Consider the following 26,378-nt stretch of genomic DNA (forward strand, 5'->3'; position numbering starts at 1 on the left):
AAATCACAAGATTGCCAAAATTGCTCAGGAAACATTTTCGTCGTTGTGCAGAACATGGTTGGACTCTGCATCAGCAACCAGAGAGATACAAAAAGCAAGCAAGGCAAATTCTAGGCTATAGAGTCAGAATTCAATCATCTCTTTATTGAAGGATGGGAAAAACAGATTGAAGATACCCGAGGGGCAGAGCCTTGCCCACTGCAGGGGAAAGCCCCTACTTGCCACTCTCGGGAACCAGCCAGATCTTGACAGGTACCTGCTGGTACAGGAACCCCTGTCAGCACAGCCTGCAGTTACCCAAACAAAGCCTCTCACACAGCTGTCTTCAAGAAGTATGTTAAAGACTGCCACACCTAAAGCACCCAGAGCTGAAAGTGGGGAGGAGATGGGTTCAGAGTCCAGCCTGGTACCTCCCATCCACACCCCAGTTCTCTGCACTCTCTGCTGAGGAAAGCCCAAATTATTGTTCCAGCTTTTCAGATCTCAGCTCCACCCAGCCTGTTCCAGGCAGAGCAAACAGTGTCACAAGGCAGTTTGGGGACATGGCTTTCTTGGGAAGGTAGAAGAGAGCACAGCTGTGCTGTGGGTCTGGCAAAGAAGCCCAGTGCCCTCCACTTTAAGCCCAGCCTTTTCAGCAAACACAAGATTATGAGGAGTGTTTCAGGAACAGAGCCCCTGTCTGCATCTTTAACCTCAGCCAGGAGCTTCACAAAGATGTTACATCCGTGCTTGCCCTGCTTACCCCTCACTCCATCCTCACACAGTTGCTCTGCTCATAATCCTCTTAGCAGCGTAGTCAGGCGGGGAGTCGGAGAAGCTGGCATGCGCCTCCAGCCCATCAGTGCCCTGTGCAGTTTGCTCTCCAGCAGTGGCTGCTCTGCGTTAGTACAAGTCAGACAAACGTTGGTTGGTGAAACTAATAGGTCTGTTGAAAGTTTGGGGCTTGACTGCATATTGCAGACATTGTGAATTCAAACGAGGCCCTTGTGATGCTAACTGCTCCAGCAGTACCCCACTGAGCCATTGTGCAGGGCCCCTAAAGCCCAGCTGGCTCTCAGTGATGGCCCAGAATTGTACGTCTGAGTGCTGCTGCAGTTCTAATGTGGCAGCATTTGAGACATACTTTGCTGCCCTGAAAAGTTCTAGCACAGCATGGAGATGGGCAGAAAATGCTCCCTTTGCCATTCCTTAAGATATGCATGCCTTGTCAAGGTCAGAAAGGGCCCTCATCCTTCATCTGGAGAAGGTGGAGATGATCCAGAGAAGAGAAACAAGGGTGACTGGAAGGCGAGATGTCATGGGCTGTTATGAAAGGCTGAAGGAATGGGGACTACAAGAAGACCAAGCAGAGACTCAATAAAAGTCTTAAAATATATTTAAGGTAGATGCAGATAGAAAGAGGATTAACTGTTCTGCATGCTCAGGGAAAGAAGACGCATGTTTAAGGCCTGCAGTAAGGGCAGTGAAGCATGATTGCCTTAGGGCCAAGGGATCTTCATCACTGAACATCTTCAATAACCCAAGTGTGGCATTTACTCCTAGAGACCTGCTGGGATGTAGGGCACAGAAGTGATCTGACAGAAGTTTTCTCTGCTGGAGCTGAGCAACAGCAGCATAATTGCTGGTTCAGATATAATGAAGTCAATTGTGCAACGCCTGCTGCATTGCCCAGAGCGTGTGCCTCAGTACAGGAACAATAAAGCTAATTCCAGATCTCGCTACAGTCCTAAGCCCTGAATCACAGGGCAAGAGCAGGGAGGCACTCCCAGGGACATGGGCAGTCCTGCTTGCCGAGCCCCAACCTGGGAGGCTAAAAGGAGCTGTTGGACGAGCTCTGACTAGCTCTTTCTTGGGCACAGAAGTCCCGGGTGAGCAGCCTCCCTGGGTCAGAGCCAGCTGCCCTGGCTGCCAGTGTCACCTGCCTTTCCTCATGTGCTGGGAAAGGCAGCTACACACCCACGGGAGCAAAATAAAACCGCAGCTGTCTAATTGCAGTGACTTCATGTCAGAGCTCTGAGCATGCCTGGTATGAACAAGCTGCCTCCAGGCAGGTGATGACGGGCTGAGCCTGCTGAGGTGTTCCCCCCACAAGCTGTGGTCTCAGGAACTGCCGGTATTCAGCACTAATGGGCCATGTGGAGGGGCCAGTGATGCTTCTCCTCTTCAGCAGCTCAGAGCTGGCAATGGCACAGACAGTGTAGGAATAGCTGGAAACAGAAGTGCAATGTATTCTGCAAGGTTGTGTAATGGCAGGAGCTCCTGGAGGGAGAGGGGTTATCCCATGAGGCAGAAGGGCCCTGCATGCCCCAGACAGAAATGTAGGCACGGTGATGTCTTCATCCCCAGCCCTTTAGGCCTTCCTGTCTTACAAGTTCTCAGACTTGCAACAAAGCTGTGGTCAGCTCTGTTGCAATGCCACAGAGCGTGCCCGTGTGAGCTGGCACTGATGGGGCAAGAGGCAGCCATTCCCCTGCTCTCAGGAGCACACGTCTCACCCTGGGCAATGGAGGGGACACAGCAGATTCACACAGGGCAGCTCTGCAGGTGCACCCACTCCTTCGAGGTAGATAAACCACTGCCGGGTGGACAGTCCAGCATCCACTGGGAAAGCAAACGATTCCTGGTACAGGAGCGTCTTGCCAATGGCTCTGCTCTACCCTGGCCTTTGGAGAGCATCCCATGGCTGGACGGATATCTACAAGCATTTTTTTTGCACGTGGAAGTTGGTGGTATCAAATGCAAACAGCTTGTTGGCCTGAGGGCACACCAAGATCAGAGCTACACATGGAGAAACTAGGCTGGAGTCTAGGGGATTGCTGTAGAGTTGTTAAAAGTGGAAAGGAGGTGCTGGCATCTGGCCAAGTGCTGGTGGATGTCAGAGGGAAATAGTTAATGTGATAAAAGATGCATTTAATAACTCAGCTGGGTAATGGCTCCCAGGGTGCTCCTGCCCAGAGCTGTTTGTGTGCAGAGAGAGTGCAGTATTGCAAAACCAGGGCTGTCCTCCCTGCTCCTCCCAGAGCCTGAGTGCTGGGAGTCAGTGGCCTCAGGTTACTGGGCTGAGAGCTTGTGTTCAATGGGCATCTTGAGGATGCCTGGCTCAAACACATATCTGAGAGCTTTCTAGCAGAGTTAAGTCAGATGATGAGAAGCTGTGCATGTGAAAAAAAAGCTATTTGGCAGAATTTCTCTGTTGCAAGATCTTAGGAGCCCCAGTTTGCTGAGTTTCCATGCCTAACGTGACTCTCCTCATTAGGACGAGGCATCTACAGGCACTCTGTGCACATCGGGGCTGCTGTGCCCTTCCCTGAGATGGCATGGCTTGGACAGTGTGGTTCTCATTCTGCCACTTAATAGCCCATTATTGGACACAGCCAGGAGGGGCTTTACCACCTCCCAGGCAGGAGGATGCAAAGTCTGGCAAGAGCCGGGCCCCAAGGACTCCTGCATATGTTGGGGCACCCTCAGCATCCTTACCAGGTGCTGATTAACACGGAAGACCTTCCTGCCAAACAAGCCTGGTTTCAATTCTCGAGATGACAGGCCTGCTCAGGAGAAAAGGCAGGGATGTAACTGGCTTGCTGAGAGGAGGGCGTCCCAGGAAGTGAGCAGCACTGTCAGTGTGGTGCCTAGCAGGCAGCCTGGGGAACAAAATGCTGGTTGGCAACAGTGAATCATCAGCGAGGAGCTGCTGGGCTTCTGCAGGGATCCATGCCAAGCACCACCGGCTTTGATGGTTTAATCAATGGTCTTGAAATGAATCCCAGACCACTGCTGATAAAGTGTGAGGGTGGCAAGTGGGTGTGCAGAGCAATAAATGACAAGACTGCCCCTTCCTACCAATTCTCAAATGAATTATGTAAAGCAAATTTTGCCACAACGTAGCCTTTTAATCAGGGAGTTCTAAACCATCCCTGAGAGTTAATCATCCTCTTCACTGGCTGCTACCCCACCAAGCTTAGCATTATCCCAAATTTTTCCTAGTAAACATTTCTTATCACTGTGGGCCTTGCACCCACCCCTAGGGATCTCCCCCTGCAAAGGTCCTTGGCAGTATAGCTCTTGGCTAACAAACACACCTTTGCTATTGATCCCTCTGGTGCAATGCAGGAATACAAACAGGCTGGCTTGGCATGCTGAGATAAATATTCAGGGCAACACAAAAAGTAGACTGGCAAAGACCATCAGCAGCAGCTAAGAACTTCCTTCTTTTGTGGACAGGGAACACTAATTGTTCCATCCCTCTTTGCAGCAATATTGTGATTTATGCAAATGCTGTTATCATTATCTCCTACCAGCTTCCAAGTGAGGATATCATACCAGTGGTGTTGATCTGAATCAGCCAGACATGTAATCGTGTTTCAGGTGCTGATAAGTTTGCATAGCAATACCTGCCTTCCCTGAGACAAGGCTATCAGTACTAAATGCATTTTTCAGTATTTAATTCTCTCCTGATAGAATCAAAATTAATTCCTTTTTTTTTTTTCTGGTATTATCAGTAATCTAGGGTTTTCTGGGCCAACTAGTTTATTTTCTTAATGATCAAGGTGATTTCTGTTCTCAGTTCTTTGGAATTACCCCAGTTTTCCTAACTCTATTAAAAATTGCCATCAGCAGCTCAATAAGACTCTCAGTTAAGTCCATTAATGCTTTCAGTGTGGGCCTGATGAATTTAAAATGTTGATATCAACAGATGACACTTTACATGCTGATTTGTTACAGATGGCATCCAAACTGCAGCCTTCTCCATTTCATCCACAGCACTGGTTGCATCGTTGCACTGGTATTTAGGCACCAAGGGCTGTGGAAAAGAGCAGAAGGCTGTTTACTGGCATTCTTTTTGCTTTTTCTTACTTTCTTCTCATGCAAATGCATTAGCTTTATCTCCTTTTTTTATTTGCCCTTGCTTGGCTTGTTTTTTGCCTTTGAGCCATGCCTAGTAGGAAGTCAATGAGCCAAGGTTGGCCATGTAGCTGGAGGGAATGGTGAGGACCAGACAGCTTGTGATCTCAATCCTACCAGGCTCTGTGGAAAATCATGGCCAAGCCAGATGGACAGGAGGGTCTTGGTGCTTGGAAGTGTGTGGGCATGGATGTGTTGGTGTGCATGAATGAAATCAGGTTTTGGTTCACAGTAAAATCCCTTCCTGCCCAGTGTCAGCCACAGATTCTTCTCCCCTCTGCAGCTGAAGGGCTCTCCAGCCTTTGGAGAGGGAGTGTGGTATCAGTCTTTTCATTATCCTTCCTCTCTCATCACCTTCAGATCCAATCCACACCATGCAGCCTCCAGCCCCACCATGGGTGGGTTTGGGGTGTCCTGCTCCTGTGAACCACAGGGTTATCCAGCCCACCCTGTCACCAACCACGTGCCAGGGATAGGGGTGAAACCCTGCTGCCACGAGGCTCAGCTGCTTCCTGGGCCCGTGAGCCTGCTTATCATGGCTAACTTATTTAGTCATGGGCATCTGACACCTCTGCCAGCCTCTGTTGATTTGAAATCTGCAAGCACCTCGGTTTTGCCTGGGTTTTGGCTGGGGCAGCAGCCCCATTGTAAGCGCAGGCGAGCACTCCTGCAAGGCAGAGCCTGGGATGCACAGCCTGGATCTGTCACATTGCTAAATCTGGCCCACTGTCATCACCCTGCTTGAACGAAAGTCACCCTGACTTTGCTGTTTCTCACTTCTCTGTCCTGCTATGCAAACTAAAAGCAGCTGCATGACTTTGCCTCCCTGGATTCTCCCCGGTGTCTAGAAGGTAAAATTCTAGAACAACCAGCTAGGACAAGAAGTGAATTAGAAAGAGCTTGGCCACTGAGACAAACACTAGGAGCATCAAAAACACAAAGATGTGAAGAAATTGACTGTGCAGGGAAGTCAGGGAAGCTGAGCAGGGCTCTTTCGATTTGATAGCAGAACTGAGGGCAAAAGAAAAAATGTAGATTTTAAAAATGGGTGCCTGCTCAAGTGAAGTCCTCATCAGTCCCCTGCACTTGGGGATCCCCCCCCTGGCACAGCCCTTTCTGGAGTGAGCAAACCCTGGAGCTCCCACTGACCCCCTTTCTGGGGGCTGCACTGACCCTGTGGCCATGCCCAGCGATGGGGACCATGGCCATGGCTGCTGCTGACTGTCCTCGGAGTGGGCAGACAGAGGAAGGTGACACAGAAATGGCACACAGGAGTCTGTCTTGCTCTACTCAGCCCTTTCTCCCTCCATCCCACTGGCTCTGGCTCTTGCTCCTTCTCTGCTGCAGTTCCACTGCAAGGAATGGGCACCTTCCCTTGGGGAGCAGGGACAAGAGGAAGGAAAACAGCTGCATGTGATGAGGGGAGCAGTGGCCACACCACTTGTTGAGCATTTCACTCCACAGCTCAAAAATTGCCAAGAATACAATTTTGCAGTACATAACTGCCAGTTTTGATGAGGCTGTGAGAAGGTTTATGTTTTCCTGTGGAAATCAAAAGCTGAAATGTTGTGCAGCGCTGAAAAAAATATATCTCTTAATTTGTGGTTTGCATAATAATATAGCACAGGTTTATGGTGCAATTTTGCTGGCTTCCTGAGAGATTGGGTAAACCAGGATAAAAAAATTTGGTCCTTTGGGGTCCTGCTTTGCTCAGCCGAAACCTCTTTTCTCAGAAAACCTCAAGAGTATTTCATGAGCATTTTTGAGACTGGAGAGGTGAAAACAAGCTCGCAACACAGTGACCTCCAGAATTTGTAAAGAAATAAGGATCTTCTCGAGACATACTCAGGATGCCTGTGCGGGGTTTGAAGCTGGTGTGAGCCAGGCTGGCAGGTTGGTGCATCAGGACTTCGGGCAGACCTAGGAGGAAAGGGAAAAGAGGCCAAGGTGGCTGAAGGTGTACACTCTGTGTGAGGCACTGGTGGGTGATGGACTGCTTCTCTGTGGCTGCTGCCAGGTTTGAGCAGGGGAGTGACTGTGGCAGCTGTGGGGTGAGGTTTGGTTGGCACCACATCCTCTATCCTACCAGCACCAGCTACTGCCCAACTCTGCACCACATCTCCTAAGGACATTAGGGAGTTGTTAGACCTTCTCACTCCATATCCTGATCTGAAGGGTGGGGGAAACTTGTTGATGCCATGAAGGCATCAGCAATTTGTTCCCCTGGCTGCAAAGTCCCAGCCAGTATGTGGATTCCTCTCCTTTCCCAGCATGAAGGTCTCCCCGCTGGTGGGGACAGAGTGGGCTGAGACCTGTAAACTCTGGGGCTTCCTTGTCCCCACATCAGCTGCAAAAGCAGCAGGATGGGGTCCCTGTGAAACAGCCTGTGGCACCATCTAGTGTCCATGCCAGCTCTGCACCCATTGCTGGGCAGATGGGCCAAATCAGAGCCCCGGTAGCCGGTGAGGACACTCTGGTCAGAGGCAACTTGCCAGGGAACCCACTTCCTGCTCCTGGGCAGGCAGGTACAGGGGGACAGTGCTGCAGTGGCATCCAGGAAAAAAATCCCCAATGGAAGGGAATACTCCAAGCCATTGCTCAAGGAAATTATCAAGTGCTGTCTGATGGCAGGAGACAGATCTCCCATCCCTTGGTGAGGGCAATGCCCTTGGCACAGGAGATGATGCCCTTGGCATTTCACACACCCTAGTGCTCACCCAGGCCCACAGGTTATGGCTGGGAAAGGCTCTTCTCAGGGATGACTGTCTTGAAACTGGTCTCTGAGGAGCATTGGGAATGTCCTGTCTCAACATCCAGGCCTTTCCATCCAGCCAGGCTTCCCAGCTAGGGATTTATGGGAGGTGAGGAAGATATCCTAGCTGTGGTGCTGGAGTGGCAGAGGGTCCAAGAGGCCTTCCTGCAGAGAGATCAAGCTCCCTCCTTCTCCCATCCAGACAGCAAGAAGGAATCATGGATCTCCGTGGCCAGGACACATTCACGGGTGCAGGTGAGTGTCCCTAGGTGAGACCACCCAGGATGCTGAGGACGGGTGAGTACAGCCCCTCTGCAGCAGCTGCCTGGGCAGGGGCCATGCAGGGGAAGTCCACAACGAGCTTCCCAGTGCAGGTCTCCGTTTCTCTGGATGCCTGGGTACCCTGGTGCTCGGGGTGGCCTGCCGGTTCCGGCTGCCGGTGCCACAGTGGTGCCAGGCGGCTCAGGCTCCAGGCCGGGACCTGTGCCCGCCGGTCTGGCAGGGCTGCGCCCCGTCACGTCCCGCGCCCCGTCACGTCCCCCGCCCCGACAAAGCGCTGAGTCACCCCAGCTGTCCCCCCAGCCGGCTCCTCCTTCCCGGCGGGACCGGCCGGGCAGCTGACTTGGCGGGACGCCAGGGGCACGCGGCGCCGGGGCTGCCCCGGGGCGGCGGCCGTGCCCCGGTATCGCGGGCACAGAGGGACCAGCGGCCCAGGTCAGTGCCACCCCCCCGCGCCCTGCCCCGGGCGCACCCGCGGCCCTCGGTGCTGGGGCCGGGGCCGAGCAGGGGCCGGGGCTGAGCAGTGCCCGTCAGGCGGAGCGGCCCCCGCTCCCCCCGCCCCCCGTGACGCCGCCCGTCCCAACGGCGGGGCCGTGACGTCAGGGGCCGTCGTTGGCTGCCGCCGCCGCCCGTCAGGCAGCGGAGCCGCCTCCAGGCCCGCGCTGGCCCGGGCGCGGGGACGCGCGACACCGGCCGCGGGCGGCCCGGGGCGGGCGGGGAGGGCTCGGCTGCGGCGCTCAGGTGGGCACCGGGGCGGGACGTGCCGTGACGGGGGGAGCGGGGCGCAAGGGGGCAGCGGGGCGCAAGGGGGCAGCGGGGGCACCGGCGGAACGCGACGCACGGGGGCGGCAGGGCCAGTGCGGTTCCTCCCGCGCTGCCGCCCCCGCCCCTCCCGGTGCCCCAGATCCGCTGGCCGCAGCCCAGGGCCGCCCGCCGGTGGCGGCGGGGTGGGGTGCGGAAACTTCCAGCAGCAGCTGGCGGCCCCGGGAGCGCCGTGTTTACGGCCGGGCCGGGGGGCGGTCCCAGCGCCGCCGTGCTGGGGCCGGGACCGGGGCCAGCGCCGCCCTCCCGGCAGCTGGGGCGCACGGGCCGGAGCGAGTACCGGGGGCGGGACGGTACCGCGGGGTCGAGGAGGGGGGCTGGAGCGGCCGCATCCTGCTCCCGTCCCCCACCTGGAGCGGGTCGGCCGTTGGAAGTGTCCCGCTGTACCCGGGGATGGGGAGGGTCCCCCCTGAGCCCTTAATCCGCTCCAGCCGCTAAGCACCTTAGCGGGCTGCGCCCTCCGCTGCCCCCCCACACCGCCCCGGGACTGAACCCCCCGCGGGAAGCGGGCGGGGAGGGGCGCTGGCAGCGGGAAACCCTGACCCCTTGCCTGGGCGAGTTGGGGTGACGCCGGTGGGACGGCGGTGCGGCAGCAGCAGGGGGGGCCCCGGCTGGGGCTGTGGGTGCTCCCAGGTGGCCGAGGTGCAGGCAGGGTGCTGGGCAGCTGGACATGGGATTGCACTGAGCTGCTCTTGGGATGGCTGTGAGGTGGCTGGGGTGCTGGAGAGGGCAGACAGTCTGCCCTTGCTGTCCCACACTCAGCACTGCCAGGCTGTGCTTGTGGACCCCTGACTTTGCCTTCCCTCCCCTGCAGTGACCCCGTGGGACAGCTCACGTCATGGTGGACTACTACGAAGCCCTAGGGGTGAGCCGCAACGCCACCGCCGAAGACATCAAGAAGGCGTAAGTGCATGGCAGGGTGTCCAGGCCCGCTGGGCAGAGGCCCACAAGCCACCCCTCACTTGGCACCAGCTAGGCAGGGGCTCCTTGCGGGGCAGGTGGGCACAGGGCCCAGGTCTAGAGGTGAAAACTCAGCCTTTGTTTCCTTTGTACGGAGACCAGAGTGGGGCTGCAAAAGACATCTCTTGGTGGGTTTTGGTCCCTTTGTCCCTGCTGTCAGCCCTGGGCTGGGGCTGGAGGCGAGGCTCCCGTCTCTCTCTGCTGGAGGGTGTGGGGTGGCAGAGGGATGGGGCATAGTGGCTCTACTGGCTGTCAGGATCAGGGGACTGGAGCTCACAGGGTGAGGAGCAGCCTGTCCCCTTACAGAGACATGGGCCCTGTGGTCAGGTCGGTATTGTGCCCCAGGCATTGCTGGGGAGCCTCTGCAACTCCTGCCTTGACACCCTGCTGAAATCCTCCTATTCTCACTGGGGTGAGGCATCACCTGAGGGGAATGCCAGCAGATTGTCAGCTTGCTATCGGGGGACAGAAGTGCCTGCTGTGGGGCTTCCTAAGAGTGGGTGGAAGAAGCTGGGCAGCCTGGGATAGTTACCTGCATAGTTACCTGCAGGGGAGAGGAAAAGGTTGCTGGTGCTTTCCTGGCCCCAGGAGGCCCCCCACAACCCCTGGTCCATTCATGCTCATGGTGGAGCTTGGGAAGGCTCCAGAACAAACCTGTGAGCATTGTCCAGAGCCATCGCCAAGGGCAGCTGAGGTGGGCAGAGGCTGCACAGCTGTGCTCACACCGCAATTCTGGGGTCATTTCTGTTTTGTTTGTTCTTTTACTCTGTGTGTATTGGTGTGTGTATGTATAAATATAAATTATATAGAGAGAGATATATAAAATTTATATTCTCCTGAGGAGGCAGAACCAGTCCAGGAAGGTCCTGTTTGGTGCCTGAGGCTGTAGGGCACTGGGTGACATGGGTTGGGGTGCCCCTGCCCGCGGAGTGGGGGGTGTTGGCTCAGATGGGGGTTGCTGTCCCAGGAGCCTGAGGGCTGCTGCATGCCCATCACTGTCCCTCTGTGCAGGTACAGGAAGGCTGCGCTGAAATGGCACCCAGATAAAAACCCAGACAACAAGGAGTACGCTGAGCAGAGATTCAAGGAGATTGCCGAGGCCTACGAAGTGCTGTCGGACAGTAAGAGGCCACGGTGATGTCTCGTGTGTGCATCCCTGCCCTTGGGGCTGCTCGCCCATAGGTGTCCTGCTGCTGAGCTCACCCAGGTTGCATTCCTGGATGTTCCCAGGAGGCAGTGGGTCCCTGAAGGGGACCACACAGCTTGTGGGGCTTGGTTACTTCTCCATACATCCCCTGAAAGAGCTCTTGGGAGGGATGCTGGCCTCCACGATGGCATCTCCCCCACAGAGCTGAGGCTTGTGTGCCCTTGCTCTTTCTTGGGTTTGGGTACAATGCTGGTGTGGCAGGGGCTTGTGCAACGCGCTTCCTCTTGCTCCCTGCTGTCTTGCACTTCCCTTAGTTGGGAGAAGTGTCAGTGCTCCTGCCAATGCCTGGCAGCTGGCTTCCCCGCAGCCCCCTTTCTTCTTCCAGAGCAGAAGCGTGATGTCTACGACCGCTATGGCAAGGATGGACTCATGGGAGCAGGTGAGTGTGTGAGCAGGGCCATGGAGGTTAGTGCAGTTCTGGATACATCCAAGTCTGAGGACCTGGTGTGGGTTGGTGCCACCAGGGCTCCCCATCCTTCAGGGGAGTTCTCACCCACAACTCCACTTAACTCTGAGCCTCTTCCCTCTTACAGGAGCAGGGGGCTCCAGGGCCAATGCTGGGGCGCCCGAATTCACCTTCACCTTCCGCAGCGCTCACGATGTCTTCCGGGAGTTCTTCGGTGGGCGAGACCCCTTTGCTGAATTCTTTGGTATGTGCAGGGCGAGGAGGGCTGACTCTGGGGCATCTCTCTAACCCTGGGGCAGCCACTGGGCCTGGGGACAGAGCTCAGGCTGGCCCCAGCAGGGGGTCACCACATCGGTGCCCTGCTCCTGGGTTACCATGCTGCAAGGGTAATGCTTTTGAGGGGGTCCTGCCTTTCAGATGATGTGCTTCCCTTCTCTGAGCTGCGAGGACCTGGACCCCGGCACCATGGGGGAGGCCACTTCTTTTCTGCCTTCCCAGGATCCTCAGGTAGGAGATGCTGCCATTCCTCCCAGCAGAGGAGTCCTGGAACATCATGTCCCCCTCTCCAAGATCTGTCCCCTACTTTCCTTGTGACCCCCACCCTGGCACTGACCTTGTCGCTCCCTTCTCCAGATTTCTTCGCATCATCCTTCAGCTCTGGCGCGGACGCAGGGCTGGGCTTCCGCTCTGTCTCCACCTCCACCACCTTCGTTAATGGCAAGCGCATCACCACCAAGAGGTGAGGGCGGTGCTGGCCCACCTTGCCCTCATAGACCCGTCTCTGTTGGTGGGCCCCAGACCCTGCAGCTTCCTACTGCAGTGCTCTGGCTGCGTGGCCCTTGACTGTCCATCCATCTGTCTGTCTTGTCTGCAGGATTATTGAGAACGGACGGGAGCGGGTGGAAGTGGAGGAGGACGGGGAGCTAAAGTCAATCCACATCGATGGTGAGAAGCAGCACTGCAGACTGACTTGTTGGGGTCTGCACCCTATCCCTTTGGGGACCCCTCTCCTCCTTTGGGGTATCTGGGAGGTGCTACATCCAGGCTTGGTTTTGGACTGAGCCCTGGTCAGCCCTGGTTTGGAGCTCTGCTGTGAAGGATTAGTGGGGTGGGTAGGAATTGCTGGGGCTCCATACCAGCTCTGTCCCCACAGGCGTTCCTGATGACATGGCACTGGGGCTGGAGCTGAGCCGGCGGGAGCAGCAAGCCTTCCCCAGGCCACGGCCCCCCTCGCCCCCACCACCGGCCCCACACCAGCCCTCCAGCTCCTCACCCGTCTGCCTCTACACGGACAGCGAGGATGAGGATGAGGACTTGCAGCTGGCCATGGCCTACAGCCTCTCTGAGATGGAAGCTGCAGGGCACCACCAAGCAGGTGGGCACAGCTCCCTGCCGGCACCGGGGGGCAGCCACAGCACCCCATCCTCCAGCCGCAGAGCCCGTGGCCCCCGGGGGAGGCCAGAGCAGGAGCCACTGGGGGCCAGCAGCCCTGCTACAGCAGGGCATGAAGTTGCCCCCAAAGTGAAGCTGTGGCACTGCCCCCTGCTCTGATCATGGTGTTGGGGTTGTGCCCCTCTCCATGGGGTAGGGAGAAGAAAAGGGGGGTGGAGTCTCACTGCCTGGAACTTGGCTCCAGGTTACTCCAGCAAGGGAGGGGGTCTCTCCTGCCCTGCATCTTTGTTCATGTGAGTGGGCAGCTGGTGGCATCCCTAGGTTGGGGGCTTCCAGACTTGGAGATAGTGGCTTAAAGAGGGACTCTGTTGGTGGGGTCCCAGGAAGAGGGGCACTCCCTGCCCTGGCTCCTGGAAGCATGGTGTGCCCGCAGGCAGGCATGCCCTGGCTCTGCCTGCTGCTCTCTCCCTGCCTGCCTGCAGATGAGCAGGATCTCCAGCCGGTGCCTCCCTGCCTGCTGCCTGCTCCTGCCCCGGCTGGGGGCAGTACTGGGTTGGGCTCCTCCTTCTTGCAAGAAGGGGTGCGCACACGGCCTCTGCTTGGTGCCTCGTGTTTGTCTCTCCCCTCTGGATGCTGTCACTCCTGCCTGTATCCCCTCCTCCTGTCTCTTTGTAAACCCAGCCTGGTCACCCCCTTCCCTGTGCCTTGCACACCCTCCAGGGCTTTGTTCATCCTTGCTTCCCACAGCACCAGTGACTCTCCGTGATGCTCACAAGTGTTTCCAACCTCTCTGTTGTCTGTGGTTCTGCCTTGGCTTTCTTCCTCCTCTTCCTGGGACCTTTCTCCATCCCTGCCCCTACCCAGCCCTGGGCCGAGGAGGATTTCACAGATGCTGTTGTGTCCCCCCCTCCGCTTGTCTCCCCAGGTGTGTTCTGAGGCTGCTGCGCCCGGGGACTGCACACACCCACTCGCCCATGGAGGCTCTCCCAGCCAGGACTCCGCTTTTTCCCTGCACGGCCATCCCCTGCCACCCCCTTCCCCCAGCATCCTCTGGCTCCGTGGGACGCAGTTTGGGGGGCACAACAGGGCTTATGGCTGAGCAATACCTGGAGCTGAGGGGAGATGCCCTGGGCACCACAAGGTGGTGGGGAGGGTGGTGATGGGGGTTGCTGTAGATTAGGCTGCTGGGGGGTGCTGGGAGGAGGCAGTGAGGGGCAGCATGGCTGGGCTCAGCCAGCAGGACTGGGCTCTGCCCCCCTCCTTGCTGTAGCCCCCCCCCTCTAACCCCCTTCTACTGACAGCTGTCAATAAACCTGTTTGCAGTAGCTTCTGCCTGTGGGGTCTCTCTGAGCTGGGGTCCCTCCCATCTTTGCCTGCAGGTGAGCTGTTCTTGTCCAGGAGTTGTGGAATGCAGGGATAGAGATGGACAGACATGAGATCTCCCTGTGCTCCTCCAGTACACACAATCAGAGGCCAGGCCTGGCTGCAGCTGCACGAACGTGACACGAGAACTTTATTCACATCAAGATACAAAATTATATTTCTCTAGAAATTTCTCTTCTGCTCAAGTGACAAGGCAGGGAGCACACAAAGGGGACCTGGGGCTGGGCCAGGTTCCCCTGCACCCTGTGCTCCCCTCAGCTGTAGGGGACCCCTGCCCACTTCTGCCCCTCATGTGGGTACAGGGAGAGAGCTAACACAGGACTGACAGACTGGGGTGCAGGAGACCAGCTGGGGGGTCCCTCCCACCAGTTCCCAGCAGCACCACCTGCTCCCCTCCTCTGCAGGCATAGGGGACACAAACCCTGTCCCCTCTGGTGACAGCAGGTGCAATGGGGTTCCTGCACACAGAGGGCCTGAGGTTAGTGTTCTTGGGGAGAGGGAAAGGGGGGCCTGGGGGCAGGGGGAACAGAGCCAGAAGCACAGACAGCATTTTACAGGGAGAGCAGCCCCAAAGGCAGAATGAGGAGAGCATGAAGCAGGGGCACAGAGACAGATGAGAGGAGAACTCCTCGCCATCACTGCGGGAGTGCCTTCAGAATGGCATTCACTTCTTCGGCCACGGCCGTCAGCGCAAACTCAAATTGGTCCTGTGGGAGCACAGCAAGGGGCATGAGGGTCCCTGCCAGCCCGGCCCCAAGGGGGCTTATGGAGGGAGGAGATCGCCAGTTTGGGGAGTACCTTGGTCTGCACCATGCCAGGCCGCTGGTCTCGGATGTGCTCCAGTGTAGCAGCTATGTCTATTTCCTTCACCCCTGGGGAAGAGGGGGAGAGGGGTGCTAGAACAGGGGAGACACAGGCCAAGCTCATGGCCCCGTAGCCCCCAGACAGAGCAGAAATGGTCCCTGCACGTACCTTTGGCCATTCGGTTCAGGACCATGTCGACAAGGATATACGTCCCGGTCCTGCCTGCACCGTCACTGCAAGACACAGATGCTTGGCCCAGGGGGACTGGCTCCAGGAACTGGTCCTGGGCAGCGAGTCCCAGCTTTGCAGCCACCCTCCAGCCCCTATGCCCCTCCATCCCCCGCAGTACCTGCAGTGCACAATAATAGGGCAGGAGCGACCCCGGTAGCACTTATTCACCTTCCTGCAAGGATAAGAGGGAACAGGTTAGTGCCCTGCTGTGCCAGCGACAAGGCTGTGCTAGGTGTCCCTTGCTGTGCTGAGCAGGACAGGGCAGCAGCACACCATGATGTGGCCCTGGGGGTCCAGCTCATGGCTCCTCCTGCCTCCACAGTGGTGCTGGACATGGGATGGGGACCATGTGTGGAAAGTGGCCGGGACAGAGAGAGGAGCTCAGTTCCTTGGGTGCCCAGCCCGGAGAGGGGAGCAGTGGCAGAACCCCCAAGGGAGTAACTCTGGTCCGGTGGAGCACGAAGCTTGGGGCCAGGTGCCGGCTCGGCTCCCGGTGTGCTCCATGCAGCAGGCACGGCTGCCAACGATCACTTTTGTGACTATGCAACTGGAGCCAGATTACTAGCTGCAAATCACAAAAATGACGCCGGCAGCTGCGAGAGAGAGACAGACAGAGAGAAAGAGCGTGAGCGGGACTGAGAGGAGGGTAACGTGCTCAGAGAACCCCTGCTGCCCTAAACTGGGTCCCTGGCCCCACACAGCCTAGGGACAGTAAGCAGCCTGCCCCTGGCAAGAGCCCACTGCCACCCAGGGACCTAAAGACCTGAGCAGGTGCTGACCTCCTGGGAGCAGTCCCAGCTTTGAAGTCCTTGCCCTGGGCTACCTGGGGACCCACCACTGGTTGCAATGCATTGGGAGCAATGGGTCACAGCTGTTTAAGGCTGGGTCTAGGGGCTTCTTGTGCACCCATGGGTGGGGAGGGTACCAGGCAGCACTGTCTCCCATGCTAGCTCTAGAGAAGAGCACTTTCCCACCATCCCCATGAAGGCTGGAGAGCCCTGGCAACCTCAGCTGGAGGTTTCTTGCCCACCAAGCTCTGTTGAGCCTCATCCCAAGCTGGCCAGAACCTGGATCTTCTGCTCTCTCCCATGCACGGTGTCCCTGCACCCAGTCCATGCCACGGCCCTAACTCTCATCACATTGGCAGCAATTTCCTCGCCCATCAGTCACCTGCATCTGGGACCACCGCTGGCTCCCCGTGGGCTGGCACGGTGCCGGGTGGGCACTCACCTGCGGAAGTCGAGGAGGGGCCGGGTGGTGGTGGGGATGCCCTCGGCTGGCCAGCTGAGGAAGTGGAATTGCGTCAGGGTGCGGGTCTCCTGCGACTGCACGTTCTTCAGGTAGAAGCTGCGCACCAGGAAATCCTCGCACCAGATGTGCTCTGACACCAGGTTCACCTGCCCAAGAGAGGCAGCTCGTGGGCGCCAGTGCCGGCAAGGGCGCTGCGCTCAGGGGGGCAGGGGCTGGAGGATGCTCCTTGCCCAAGGCTACTCGCCACACTTGCCTCGTAGATGTGGTAGAGAGAGGAACCTTCATCTGGCCAGTAGCGGTCACACTGCTTGACACTGTCCTCAGCCAGAGGGCTCAGCATGACAATGACAGTGCAGCCATGTTCCCACACCATCTGCAGGCAAGGCAAGGGGGTTGTCACCGCCGGGCAGCAGGACAGACAGGAGGGCAGTCAAGCCACTGTGACCCATCTTGTGGGCAGCACACAAAGGGGCCCCAATGGGCTGGCACAGGCAGGTGACACTCACCTGCCAGAAGTCAGCAATAGTGTGGGACAGTGGCCCCTGTGTGGCAATGTACGCTGGCATCCGTGGGTCATGCTCGATCTGGAGCAGAATAGGGGGTGTCAGACTGCATGCTCTTTGGCCAGGGGTTGGTGACACTGAGAGGAGTGGGGGGATACTCCAGGGGTGATGGGAGGGCTGGAGAGGGAGATTCAGGTGCCACAGCCAGGAGGAAAATGAGATTGAACTATGTCTGAGCAATGGGGCAGGCACAAGGCTCACATCCATAGCCTTCAGGAATGTGAGCTCAGTCTATCTCTATCCCAGAGTGAGAGCCTTGCCCGAGCTGGGCACATCACAGAGTAGGGTGGCAGGGCAGGAGCCGCTGGTGATCACTCACAATTGGGCTGGCGTTGATGAAGTCACTGCGGGAGGGGTTGCTCTCGGCTTTCAGTTTGATCCTCACGTGATCATCTGGGGAAACACAGGCCAGGAAAAGTTGTGAGTGTCTAGGGTAGCTGAGGGCAAACCAATACTGCAACCAGCTGTGGCCCCAAAGCATCCCCATGCCCCACACCCTGCTCCAGCCATGGCTTTGGCAGGAGCTGGTCCCTGGGGCAGGGTGGCTGGGATGCTCACATGGCACATAGTCAGGGTTGCGGTTCTTCTTCAGGTTGGCTTCGCTCTGGGCAATGGAGCAGATGCTGGGCTCAGCTTGGTAGGCGCAGAGCGCCTGCCACTCCTTGGCCAGCCGGTCCCGGTTGCGGAGGTGGTCCTCCATATAGGCCTGGGGTAGAGGGGCAGGGGTCAGCCCAGCAGCAGGGGGGAGGAAGGGTGCTGGGCAGGGGTGCTGCCACCCTGCCAGGCTGGCTCACCAGGATCATGTGTCCAGTGGAGATGTCCATGTTGGACTGGACGGGCTCCTCGCACCAGGAGGGTGTGCTGCTGTGAGAGCTGGGGCTGGGCTGTGGGGCGTCGCTGAACTGGGATGAGATGCTGCTGACCCTTGAGGTCTCTGCTGGTGCTGCTGCTGTCTCAGTGCGGCCAAAGAGAGACTTGGCAGCCATGTGCTGGCGGCACAGCTCCTGGGGAACACCAGCAATAGCCCGGTCCCTCGGCCACAGTGCTGCCATAGGACAGCCCCATGCACCCCAAGCGATGCTGACACAGCAGTGACACATCCTGCAGGATCCTGCATCCCACAGGGTCCTACCTGGTACTCGAAGGTGGTGTCAGCAGCACCCTCTGGCCCCAGGGCGGCCAGGCGCTCCTTCTCCCGCTGCTTGGCATGGCGCCGGAGGCAGAAGGCTGCAGAAACTGCGATGGCAATGCCCGCCACGCAGGCCAGCGCTATGAAGGTCAGCAGCACCGAGTGGAAGCCATCCCTGAAGTGGGATGGGCGCGAATAGGCAGCAGCCTCGTTTCGCTGGGGGCAGAGCCAAGCAAGGGTTAGTGGGGGACATCTGCATCAGGCTGAGACCCTATTCTGCTCTACATTTGGGGTTGCTGGGGGTTCAAACAGGACAAGGGCTCTTTCTTCCTCTACCTGAGGGTGCTGATTCTCTCAGCACCCAGAGCTGGGACAAAGATGGTGTCATTGGGGTGAGGCAGGGTGCACCCACCTGCATGTCACATGGGGCACTGCTCACAGTGGTGTCCCTGGGGCTGCAGGAGCCTGGCCAAGCCCAGGCAGCAGTGACTTCCTGCCTCTGTGCTCCCAGCACCCATGGGTGCTGCCCAAGGCAGCCCTGGCCTGAGCTGTTCCCTTTCAGACCAGGCAGTAGCCCCACAGAACTTTGGTTCAATGCGCTCTTTCTGCCCAGCTGGAGGTCAAAAAGGGCTGAATTCAGCCCAAGGGGTTAATGGTGAAGGATGGGCCACTGCAGCGCTGGATGTGCCGCTCTCAGGGGACTTCCCCAAATGAGGCTTGCTCTCCTCTGCAGTCACTGCTCCAGAACAGAACATTGGGGGAAGTCAGGGGGGCCAGATGTCCAGCACTGCCAGAGGGCTGGTGCCATCCTAGCTGTAGTGGCTGGGGGACAGGTCCTGCCCATTGCCCTCCTCAGCTAGGACACAGAGCAGCCCCTGCCACCTTGCAGGTAGTGTCTCTAGGGCTCCTTTCGTGTGGCTGGGGGAGACACCCTAAGCCATGCTGGAACAGGATGCTGCTCAGCCCTTGCTGGACAAGACCTTCCTGCCAATGCCCAGGTCCTTGCCCCAGAGCGTCTTGTGATCAGGATGTTGGTGGGGCAGCACAGGGATGCTGAGGCATCAGCACTTCAAATACCCTGTGCCCAATGAGGTGCCAGAGCCCAGCATTACCTCATTGCCACAGCCTCCCATTGGCTATGAGCCTGATGAGGTTACCGAGGGAACACTGCACCATCATCATCTACATCAGCATCATCATAATCGCCTGGGGATGTCCCCAGCCTAGGTGTTCCCGCTGCCACTTGCCCCCCAGCTGCATCAGCCCCCCGTCAGGGTCCAGCCAGTCCTGCAGTCAGGGAACCCACCAGGGCCAGCACCTCCCAGCTCTCCTAGGCACCCGAGCAGGAACAGCTCTGTAGCCCCTGGAGGTATCAGCAGAGCCAGGGGGGACAGAAGGCACTTCCCTCCCAAGGCTGCCCAGGCCCTGCTGTCTCCCTAACTCTCTACATCGCTCCTTCCCCAAATCATGCACCAGTCCCATCAAATTCAGAGCCAGCAGGGAATGAAGGAAAAGCACAAGCTGGTGAGGACTAGAGAGGCTGATGCAGAAGAGGGCTTGCAAAGCTGCCACAGCCTCCTCTGAGCTCCATCTCTGTCATCGCTGACATCTCTCCCAGTTCCTGCCACTTGCCACATCAAAAGGCATTGCCATAGCGACACTCCACACATTACTGATGGAGACAGGTGGCCAGGCCACCCCTTCTCCATGGCCTCCTCCTCCAAAGTTCCCCCTTCCTTCCTCCTTGCCCACAGATATGGTCACAGGGCAAGAGGGTGGGAAATGGGGATCCCGGGTTGGGAATGTGCTACACCACTTCCCCTCCTCAGGCTGCAAACACAGAAGCCAGGTTTCGTCCCCATCTCCAACCCCTGCTCCCCTCCCAGGAGACTCTTCCTGTGGATCCCTAGAGGAGCAAGGGGAGGGGGTATCCCTCTCCAAACAGATGGTTCCTGTTCCATCCTTGTCGTCAGCTGCTTTGCCATTCTCTGGGGACATGATGGCATTTTGCCTGCCTAGCTGTGATCTCTGGGGTGCTTTGGAAACAGCCCAGTGCTCGAATGCCCAGGCTGCAGCGAAGATGGGGGGTGCAGGCTGGAGGGAGGCAAGGGTGAGGATGAGCCCTGTGGGGTACAGCCCACAGCCCCCCAGTCTTGGAGGGGTAGAAAAGCCCCTGGGAGTCCCTCACAAATCATCTTGAAACCTTATGGAGATTTTGTTTTGCAAAGAGCCGAGAGCCCTGGGAGTACAAGCAACAGAGCAACATCGTGCTGCTGGGCATCAGGGGGAATGATGGATGGATGGGACTGGAGCAGTTCTGCTCTGGGCCATCCCAGATAACCTGAGTCTGCCCCCAACACAGCATCCCAAACACTGCCCAGAGCCCTCTGTTCCTAAACTGCCCCACAGACCCACAGGGATGTCTCAGTCATGAAGACCCCTGTGACCAAGGGGTGGGCAACAGCATGCTTCCTGCTCATACTCAGTGGCAGCACTCCCACTGCCCTGTCCCTGGCCACCCTAGCCCCAAGGGACAGGCATGCTTGCTCCCTCCTACCTCTCCCACTCCTGTTTGCACAATCTTCAGGCCCAGCTCATGCTCCAGCTCTGTCTTCACTTGCTCTGTGGATGGAGAGGAGATGGTCAGAGGGATGCTTGCCTTTCCACACAAGAGACCCACCCGCAACAAAGATAGAGCCAAGGGATAGCCCCAGCAGCTCTTTACCTCATATCAGCTCCCCCATTCAGCCAAAGACATTGGGATGTATGGTGGGAGTTCCCCTCTTTCCAGTCCCTGGGAAGGAGCACCCCACATTGCAGGGGGAAGAGAGGAACAGGACTAGGTGCTCAACTCACCAGTCTGGCTGGCCACATCTGTCAGGGAGAAGTTCTGAGGGTTCTGCCGGATGCGGAAGGTAAGTGCAGGACCCACAACGCTGCAGGGAGAAGGGGGACACAGTGTGAGACTGGGAAGTGCAGACCCCCTTCCTATCCCCACCACAGACCAGTCCCTCCTGGACTCCTGCCCGAGAGGGCTGAGCACAGCCAAGGCTGAGACAGCAGCACCCATGGCCCTGCTCCTCTCACCTGATGTTGATGAAGCTGGTGGTGGAGAGGTGGAGGTGCTTGGCAAGGAGCTCCAGCAGCCGCACACCAGCAGCCAGCCCCAGGGGCCTGAGGGAACAGGGTCAGGGTGAGGAGCAGGTAGCGAGGGCAAGGGGACAGTCCACGCTCCCCACAGTCAGGGCACAGGGATGGGCAGGCTCAGGGAGTTCCAAGCATGCAGTGAGAGCAGTGCTAGCTGCAGGGGTGTCAGGATGGGCAGTTGGTAAGAGCACGGGGATGTGTGGTGGTGGGAGTGAGCTGACCCCCTCATCCTTGCACACACACTCCCAGCCTCCCATTCCGCAACAGCAAGCTCTAGCCTTGGTGTGGGCTGAGAAAGGAAGGCTTTGGGGTGGGACAAGGGTGTGGATAGAGAGGGGACAGGGAGAAGCTGACCAACCCCATCCCAAACAGGCTTGGCCAAACATGCGGAGCTGTGACAGCTGTAGGTGGGGAGACACAGACCCTCCACACACACAGACCCCCTCAGCCTGACCCCCTGCTCTCACTTCTGGTCTGTGATGATGTAGCCATACTCGTCTGGTGGATGCATGTGCCGCTGTGCCCCACCATCCTTTGTCTCCGTGTAACTCTTCTTCTCCACCAGAATCTGCTGCCTGGGGCTGACTGCATCTCCACCATGTGCCCCCTGTGGCTCGGCCTGGGGAGCTGACGAGGATGCTACTCTGCCCTTTGGCCCATCCCCTGGGGAGCTGCTGGCTGGGATTTTAGGGGGTGGCATTGTGGAGGAAGGGGGCACTGGCTCCTCTCCGTGCTGCATGTCCCCCTCTGTCACCTGAAGGGAGGGAAAGGGAGAAACTGGGACCTCTGAGGAGAGCCCTGGGGGACTGCCTCCTCCACCCCATCCCACCTGTGCTGTGGCATCTCCTCCAGCACCACCCTGCTGCAAACCCACCCGTTTGACTGTGGGCACTTCAGGGCCAACAACACCTGGAAAGGAGAGAGACAAATCTTGCAGCATCCACCCCAAAAAGGCAACATGCCCTATTCTGAAACAGGGCATGCTGGCACCCACCATGGCCAGTACCTGCCCACCCCATCCCTTCACCCAGCTCACCAGAGCTCTGGAGCAGTTGGAGGAGGCTGGAGAGGCTGCTCAGTTGCTGGGGGCTCAGCTCTGGCAGCCCGAGGCCATAGCTGGCCAGGAGGGAGGCCAGTCTCTTTAGGGCAGCATCTGCAAGAGGATACAGCATAAGGTTGGATGCCCTGCATCTGCATGGAGACCAGGGGCTAAGGATGTAGCAAATGAGCCAACTGGGGTTGGGGGAATATGCTGCCCCTGGGCATAAAGCCAAAGAGGAGGGAGAGTGTGAGACATGAGGAACATGGATGTTAGTACAGGGTAGAGACAAGGGTTGGTGCCTGGCTGGAGAACAAGGTACCTGTCTGTGTAGAGGGTGGCTGGGCAGCCAAGGGTGCTGGCTGCTCCCTCTCCTCCGTGCTTCTGTAGTCACTGGGGAGTCGCAAGCTGTGCTGGAGCCTGGTGCTGGCAGGGTCTGGGCGGCTGGCTTTCTCTCTGGGCAGGGAAAGCATGCCCAAGTCCTGGAAGAGATGCCCCCCATCCATTCCTGGCTGTGCACCATAGGAGGGCACAGGGCCAGCCCCAAAAAGGGCCTGGGCAGGGACCCGGCCCAGTAGCGAGGAGGTTTCAGAGCTCTGCCTGGCTGAGCCGCTGGGATGCTGGTGAGCACCATCCTGGTAGCCAAACTGCAACCAAAACACATGGTCAAAATCCACAGGGCTCCTGTCACCCCATGGTGGAAGTAGGGGGTACCCCAGCAGGAGGATGCTGGGAGTGCAGAGGCCCCCTGCAAATCTCTACCTTTCTGCTTGAGAGAAGAGGGCTCAACCCCCAGCTTACCTTGTGGTAGGAGTAGGGGTTGAGTAGAGCCTCCTCATAGCCCAGCTGGGATGGGGAGGGCAGCAGGAGGTGCTCCAGGTACCTTTGCACCAGTGGGGAAGGTAATAGTGGTGGGGGCTGCCCCAGATGCTGAGCTGCTGGCAGGCCACGGTCTAGGGGAAGCGGGGCTCGCCGGGGCTCAACACGGAGGGGCAGGAACCTTGAAGGCAAACAGCACTGGGGTGACTCATCTGGGTAAGGGAGAATTCCCTCCCCTAAACCCCATTAGGGGAGCAAAGCCCTCACTGCTCTGCTGGGCTCTCCTCACAGGCTGGCAGCTGGCATTGCCCTACCTGTCCCTGGCCACTGGCTCCAGCGAGGGTGGCAGGCGGAGGCGGGGGATGCGCTCCATCTCCTGTGAAATCACATACTGCGTGATGCTGTCCTGCCACGAGAGCCCTGCCATGGGAGAGGGCTGTGAGATGTGGGGGCAGCCTGAGAACACGGTGTGAGTGCACGGGAGGCTGTCCTGATGTCCTGACCCTGGGTCTTATGGCCTGGGTTTGGTCCCACTCCTCCCAGGATCACCCTCCTTAGCGCACTCTGGCCCCCGGGCCAGCAGGACCTTGGACAGCCCTAGTGCCACCAGGCAATGCTGCCTGACACCCTTGCCCTGCATGGCCTCCGAGACTCCCCCCACGCTCCCCCCTTCACCTTGTGCCATGAGATGCCGTAAGACATCCTGCAGGCGCTGGAGCACAGGAGAGGTGATCTGGAAGTAGGGTCTGTCCTGCACGGAGCCCACCTGGCACTGCCCAAACAGCCCATCTGCAAGAGAGGGGAGGCAGCATGGCCAGACAACAAACACGCTGGGGTGAGGTTGAGGGTCTTCAGGCACAGCCCTACCTTTCTTCTACCATATTCCCCTGCATTGCATCCCTTCCTTGGGAAGGGAATCCCTGCACCCCTGATAGACACTTACCCTGCACACACACCTCCTGAGGGGAGCACAACCTCCGGTCAAACAGGCAGCCTGCGACGGACAGACAGACAGACAGAAAGACAGGCAGGCAGGCCAGTCAGCACAGCATCCAAGGGGGCTTCAATTGGGTTTGCTTGTCACCAGCTGCTTGGGGACCCCCACTCTCCAGGAAAGTGGCACAGGGATGCAATGTGGTGATGGTGGGAGAGGGCACAGCTTTGTAGCTAAGGGCAGAGCCTCAGTGCCAGCCTTTTCTGCCCCTCAGAGCCAAGAAGGGGGATGTGTACACAGAATGCCCTTGGCTTGGGGGAGTGGAGAAGGCCTGGAGTTTTTTGGGGTGCTGGCAGTTAGGCAGGGAAGACTGAGGGGGCAGAGACCTGCAAAACCACATCTGTTGCCCTCCTACATGTGGTACTACGAGGCAGAGATGCAACTCAGTCACACCAGGGACCCACTCGCCCTGCAAGAGGGACCCCAAAGCATGGATGCAGCAGCGGTAGCGGGTGGGGGGGTGGGGTGTGTGCCTCTCCATCCCCTTCGGGGGGCAGCACTTGGGCAGGGGGCCGCTTCCCTCTTGCTCTCCCCCCCCGTCTCGGTCCAAGACCGTCAGCAGCGAGACGGCAGCAGGCGATGACTCAGCCCCGGATGGCAAGGAAGGAACGAGAAAACAACCGGGGGGAGGGGAGGGAGGGGCCCGCCGAGCCCGCCGCGGGGGAAGGGGGCTAATGGAGATGGGGGTCTCTGAAACCCGGGCACCCGCGGGCCAGCGTCCCCCGGGGCAAGAGCCACGCGGGTGCGGGGCACAGGACCCCTCTGCCAGGGGAGACCCCGGGGGCGGCGGGAGCGGAGGCAGGGCCGGGGTGGCGGGGCCGGGCCGGCGCTGTCCGCGGTGCTGAAGCGACGTATCGCTCTCCCGCCGGGACGCCCCGCTTCGCCGGGAGGGGCGGTGGCCCCGGCCCAGGGGGGCTCCCTCGGCCAGGACGGGGCTCGGCTACAGCCGCCCCGGCACCATCCCCGCCTGCTGCCGGGGACAGCGGGGACCCCGCGGGCTGGCCAGACCCATCCCGGCGTTCCTGGGCCGCTGGAGGACAAGGGGCGCAGCAGCCCCGGGTGCCCGGTAGTGAGTCAGCGGTGGCTGGGGCCGTGCCGTGCCGTGCGAGGGGCTCCAGCCCTGCTACCGGCAGCGACACTCGGGTCCCCGAGAGTCGCAGGCAGAGGCCACACGGGCCGAGATGGAGAAGAGCGGGTGCGCCGGCCCGGCCTGGGCCGCACTCACTAGAGGAAGGTGGCCGAGGGGCGGTGGGGTCCCGGAGGGAGCCGCGCTCAGGGCCGCTGCCCCGGGCTCCCCATTCTCGCGGCAGCTCCAGGCACTGGCTTTGCCTCGGGCATGAGCAAGCACCGTTTTGCTCCCGTCCTGTCTCGCCGGCCCCGACGGGGCGGAAACTCTCAGCCGACGGGGGGCCCCGGGACCAGCACCCCCACTGGTGCGGCAGCCCCGGGAGAGGGGCGCCCCCGGCGCCAGTGACGCACCCGCGGTGCCGGTCCCGGGCCCCCGTCCCCTGTTCTCCGCCGGGGATCGGTCGGCTCCACCGCCGCGCGCCGTGACAGCACCTACGGCTGCGACGACCGCACCGGCCGCGGAGCCCCCTGCCCCGCCGCTCCCCGGAAGGCGCCCCCTGGCCCCCGCAAAGCCGCCCCGCGCGGGATCGCGGTCTCACCGTGCGCGGCGGTGGCGGCGGAGGCGCCGTCCCGCAGCTGCCCGCGGCCGGCCAGGAGGAGGAGGCAGAGGAGCGCCCGGAGGAGCCGCCGCCCCATGCTCCGCTCACGGTCGCACCATGGCGCACCCGCGGCCGCGCCCCCGCCGCCGCCGCCAACCCGCGCCCCGCCGAGCCGCGCGCCCCGCCCACCGCCACCGCCCGGCCAATGGCGCCGGGCGCGCTGCCGCCGCGCCGCGCCCCCCCGCGCCGCAGCCAATCAGAAACCCGTGCTGCTGCCCCCGGCGCCGCGCTCACGCCCCTCGCTGTCGAGCGTGGCCAATCACGTCGCGCCTGGGGAAGAGGCGGCCCAGCGGCGCGCCAATCGCGGCCTCCTTGGGGGTGAGCCACGCCCCCGGGGGTGTGTCACCGCGCCAGGAGCGCCTCCGCCAATCAGTGCCGGCCCCTGCCCAGTTCTGCGATCCCACTGGCTCCTGGGCGGGACACGCCCCTGAGAAGGGGCCAATGGGCGGCGAGCGCGGAGCCGCACCCTCGTGCCCCGCCCAGTGGCAGCGCCCCGGCACCCACCGAGGGGAGCGCGCAGCCCCCGCGCAGGGACCCCCGGCCCGGCCCCGGAGAGCAGCTGCACACACGG

General features: G+C 59.4%; 2 protein-coding genes across 7 annotated transcripts; one reads left to right on the forward strand and one right to left on the reverse strand.

Annotated features, from left to right (window-relative positions):
- The first annotated feature begins 8,270 nt into the window (after positions 1–8,270).
- Positions 8,271–14,272, forward strand: DNAJB2 (DnaJ heat shock protein family (Hsp40) member B2). 4 transcript variants are annotated; one of them, XM_051788058.1, is made up of 10 exons: positions 8,566–8,674; positions 9,570–9,658; positions 10,727–10,836; positions 11,248–11,301; positions 11,456–11,572; positions 11,746–11,835; positions 11,962–12,067; positions 12,203–12,273; positions 12,482–12,703; positions 14,100–14,272. In XM_051788058.1, the coding sequence occupies exons 2-10, from the start codon at positions 9,594–9,596 to the stop codon at positions 14,138–14,140; spliced, it is 876 nt and encodes a 291-aa protein (XP_051644018.1). In that variant the 5' UTR covers positions 8,566–8,674; positions 9,570–9,593; the 3' UTR covers positions 14,141–14,272. The 4 variants fall into 4 exon arrangements, with proteins under 4 accessions (XP_051644017.1, XP_051644016.1, XP_051644018.1 ...); XM_051788059.1 differs by lacking the exon at positions 14,100–14,272 and adding an exon at positions 13,646–14,045; XM_051788057.1 differs by lacking the exons at positions 8,566–8,674; positions 14,100–14,272 and adding an exon at positions 8,271–8,368 and having other exon boundaries at positions 12,482–13,628.
- On the reverse strand, positions 14,205–25,873 carry PTPRN (protein tyrosine phosphatase receptor type N). 3 transcript variants are annotated; one of them, XM_051788049.1, is made up of 23 exons: positions 25,748–25,873; positions 24,030–24,080; positions 23,762–23,875; positions 23,401–23,506; positions 23,069–23,267; positions 22,590–22,749; positions 22,265–22,381; positions 22,058–22,137; positions 21,696–21,982; positions 21,169–21,255; positions 20,938–21,017; positions 20,639–20,703; positions 18,085–18,297; positions 17,747–17,956; positions 17,511–17,658; positions 17,272–17,345; positions 16,896–16,973; positions 16,643–16,762; positions 16,369–16,535; positions 15,257–15,310; positions 15,076–15,140; positions 14,902–14,975; positions 14,205–14,810 (listed from the first exon to the last, which is right to left on the reverse strand). In XM_051788049.1, exons 1-23 carry the CDS (start codon positions 25,842–25,844, stop codon positions 14,739–14,741), a joined length of 2,718 nt encoding a protein of 905 aa, XP_051644009.1. In that variant the 5' UTR covers positions 25,845–25,873; the 3' UTR covers positions 14,205–14,738. The 3 variants fall into 3 exon arrangements, with proteins under 3 accessions (XP_051644009.1, XP_051644008.1, XP_051644006.1); XM_051788048.1 differs by having other exon boundaries at positions 22,103–22,137; positions 22,590–22,914; XM_051788046.1 differs by having other exon boundaries at positions 22,590–22,914.
- Between the last annotated feature and the right edge of the window lie 505 nt (positions 25,874–26,378).

This window comes from Manacus candei, unplaced genomic scaffold, assembly GCF_025592945.1.
Source record: "Manacus candei isolate 608988 ecotype Guabito, Panama unplaced genomic scaffold, ASM2559294v1 h1tg000023l, whole genome shotgun sequence".
Lineage (NCBI taxonomy): Eukaryota > Metazoa > Chordata > Aves > Passeriformes > Pipridae > Manacus > Manacus candei.

Excerpts from the sequence above, each read along its gene's own strand:
- DNAJB2 (XM_051788057.1), top strand. The coding sequence starts at position 9,594 with ATGGTGGACTACTACGAAGCCCTAGGGGTGAGCCGCAACGCCACCGCC. Across the intron at positions 9,659-10,726 it reads GCCGAAGACATCAAGAAGGC|GTACAGGAAGGCTGCGCTGA; the intron begins GTAAGTGCATGG and ends CCCTCTGTGCAG. Across the intron at positions 10,837-11,247 it reads CTACGAAGTGCTGTCGGACA|AGCAGAAGCGTGATGTCTAC; the intron begins GTAAGAGGCCAC and ends TTCTTCTTCCAG.
- PTPRN (XM_051788046.1), bottom strand. The coding sequence starts at position 25,844 with ATGGGGCGGCGGCTCCTCCGGGCGCTCCTCTGCCTCCTCCTCCTGGCC. Across the intron at positions 23,876-24,029 it reads TCAGGAGGTGTGTGTGCAGG|ATGGGCTGTTTGGGCAGTGC; the intron begins GTAAGTGTCTAT and ends CCTCTCTTGCAG. Across the intron at positions 23,507-23,761 it reads ACGGCATCTCATGGCACAAG|GGCTCTCGTGGCAGGACAGC; the intron begins GTGAAGGGGGGA and ends CTCCCATGGCAG.